The 2,036-nt window shown below is 40.4% G+C and overlaps 1 protein-coding gene across 6 annotated transcripts in view; it reads right to left on the bottom strand.

The window, feature by feature from the left end:
- Nucleotides 1-463: 463 nt before the first annotated feature.
- The window catches only part of LOC106515104 (myosin-10), a gene marked incomplete at its 3' end in the record, with an annotated part of 29,210 nt that continues 27,637 nt past the window's right edge, over nt 464-2,036 (bottom strand). For all 6 annotated transcript variants that reach the window (XM_014004729.1, XM_014004734.1, XM_014004730.1 and 3 more), the window contains 3 exon segments: nt 464-533; nt 623-744; nt 849-1,051. In XM_014004729.1, coding sequence (XP_013860183.1) covers nt 464-533; nt 623-744; nt 849-1,051 — 395 coding nt within the window.

Genomic DNA, 2,036 nt, shown 5'->3' with positions numbered 1-2,036 from the left:
CTAAAGGACCAAGTATAGACGTCAGATATTTAGAAACATTGTAAGTGACAGAGTTGATCATGCCAACAATGGGTCTAGCCTGACAAAGCCTGACATGAGCTTTGTGCAGCCTTGATATATGTATATAAACTGAAACAGCTGGACTAGTGCATCCTAAATTTAACATCCATTCATTCTTTTAATACAACAGTCATTTCTGCAGTTTTTGGGGAGGTCACCTCCTAATAAATGTCCTTACAGAAAATCTAACTGCTCATTCTAAATCGTTACTTTGACTTTTAATACTTAAGTACAAAAAATATCACATACTTTAAGACTTTTACTCAAGTACTATTCCTAAAGGAGACTTTAACTTTTAGCAAAGTATTTTTTGGTAAGATACTTGTACTTTTACTCAAGTATTACTTTGTGGTACTTTATACAACACTAATAAGACTTCATAGTTTTTAAAAATGTTCTTTACCATAAGCTCCGAGGCCTGTTTTCCATCCATGAAAGTGCGAGGTATAGCATTGGGAGTGAGAATCTCGTATCTGGAAGACAAACGTGACACTTTGTAAGGGTGAAAGAAAGACTTTGTTAGCTGAGAACTGCATGAAGAAGAGGATCAACAAACGCTCACCTCTGTCTGAACTCCTGGAAAGGGATGCGGTTCGGGAATCCCTGTCTGCAGATACGAATTCCCTCCAGCACACCGTTACACCTCAGCTGGTCCAAAACAAGATGAGGATCTAATTTACCGGCCTGTGAAAAGCAACAAAGGAAGGAAACAAACAAGTCAGAATAAAAAAAAATGAAATTTTTGTCTATTTACTACATTTCTGTCCATTTCTGTCCTCTGGTCTCACCCTCTTCTCGTGGTTGGGGATGATGCATCGGAGGAAGTTGGGGTTGGTGTTCCTCAGCGTGGCCATCAGCTTGGTGAGAGACTCTTTGTAGAGTTGGCCGACAGTTCGAAACATTCCCTTCTTTGTCTTGAGTCCTGCTCCGAAAGTGACGGGCCCGCTGCTCTCTCCTGAGGACACCTGGTCCAGACCCACAATCCTGTCCACTGAAGGGGAGCAGAAAGCATGGCCTCGGTTTCATCAGTGAACATCGGTTAGATGTGATTACAAGTTTTCTGTTTGTGTAGACGCCAGCTGACTTCACTGCTTTGGACAAATAGTGACAAATTGGATTGGATTTGGAGCTCAGATGGTTTCAAAGTCAACACCAGCAGCGTGTGTTTGTGCAGCTGGTAAGATACACACAGGCCTTGTTGTTAGGAAAAGCCTTTCAAGATCAACCTGTTAGCTTTTGGACGAGTTCAGACAGGTGTGTCAGGCTTGCCTGAAGAAACCAGAGTGATTTATTTGATTTTTGACACGACTGTGTTGTGGGTATGAGAAGCGATGTACGGAATTTAAAAGGCGGTAATAAACAACAAGTAACGGGTCTATTTGTGGTTGCTTGCTTGTTCATTATCCAATAAATTCAATGTGCAAATCACAGAAAATGACAGAGCTGAACACCGTGTTGGGGTTTTTACGTAGTGAAATTACACAGCAGCTCTGAGCAGAAACAGCAGCGCTTCATTTTCCTGTTCTGTTTTATTGTTTTGTAATGACGAAGCTTTACAGTTCTCAAAAGAACAAACTAGTAAAAAAATCTGTAAAAAAACGGAAATATATTTTTAGCAACAGAGCATTTTGTGTAATAGCAGAGCCTAACTCATGGCTCGACCGAGGTAAGGGAGTGGTGGCGCAGAGGTTAGAGAAGATGAGTGTGTGATGCAAAGGTCGCCGGTTCAACCAGCCCCACTTTGGACCCTTAAAGGGATCCACGATTAGTTGTAACATTAGACTTTATTTGATAAACATTTATTTTAGCTGTAAAATAAAGACTGTAAAAATACTGTAGGATGTTTAGTTTTTATCATTTTAAACTAAAATTTTAAAAATATATTTTAACACGGATGGGGACATTTTATTTACACACAAAGCATTCTGGGTAAATGATGACGTGGATAGGTCCTCGGTGCGAGGCTATATCCACCC

The sequence above is a fragment of the Austrofundulus limnaeus genome, unplaced genomic scaffold (assembly GCF_001266775.1).
Source record: "Austrofundulus limnaeus strain Quisiro unplaced genomic scaffold, Austrofundulus_limnaeus-1.0 Scaffold26, whole genome shotgun sequence".
Classification (NCBI taxonomy): Eukaryota; Metazoa; Chordata; class Actinopteri; order Cyprinodontiformes; family Rivulidae; genus Austrofundulus; species Austrofundulus limnaeus.
The sequence above is the reverse complement of the archived record's forward strand: the minus strand, read 5'-3'. Positions and strand labels throughout refer to the sequence as shown.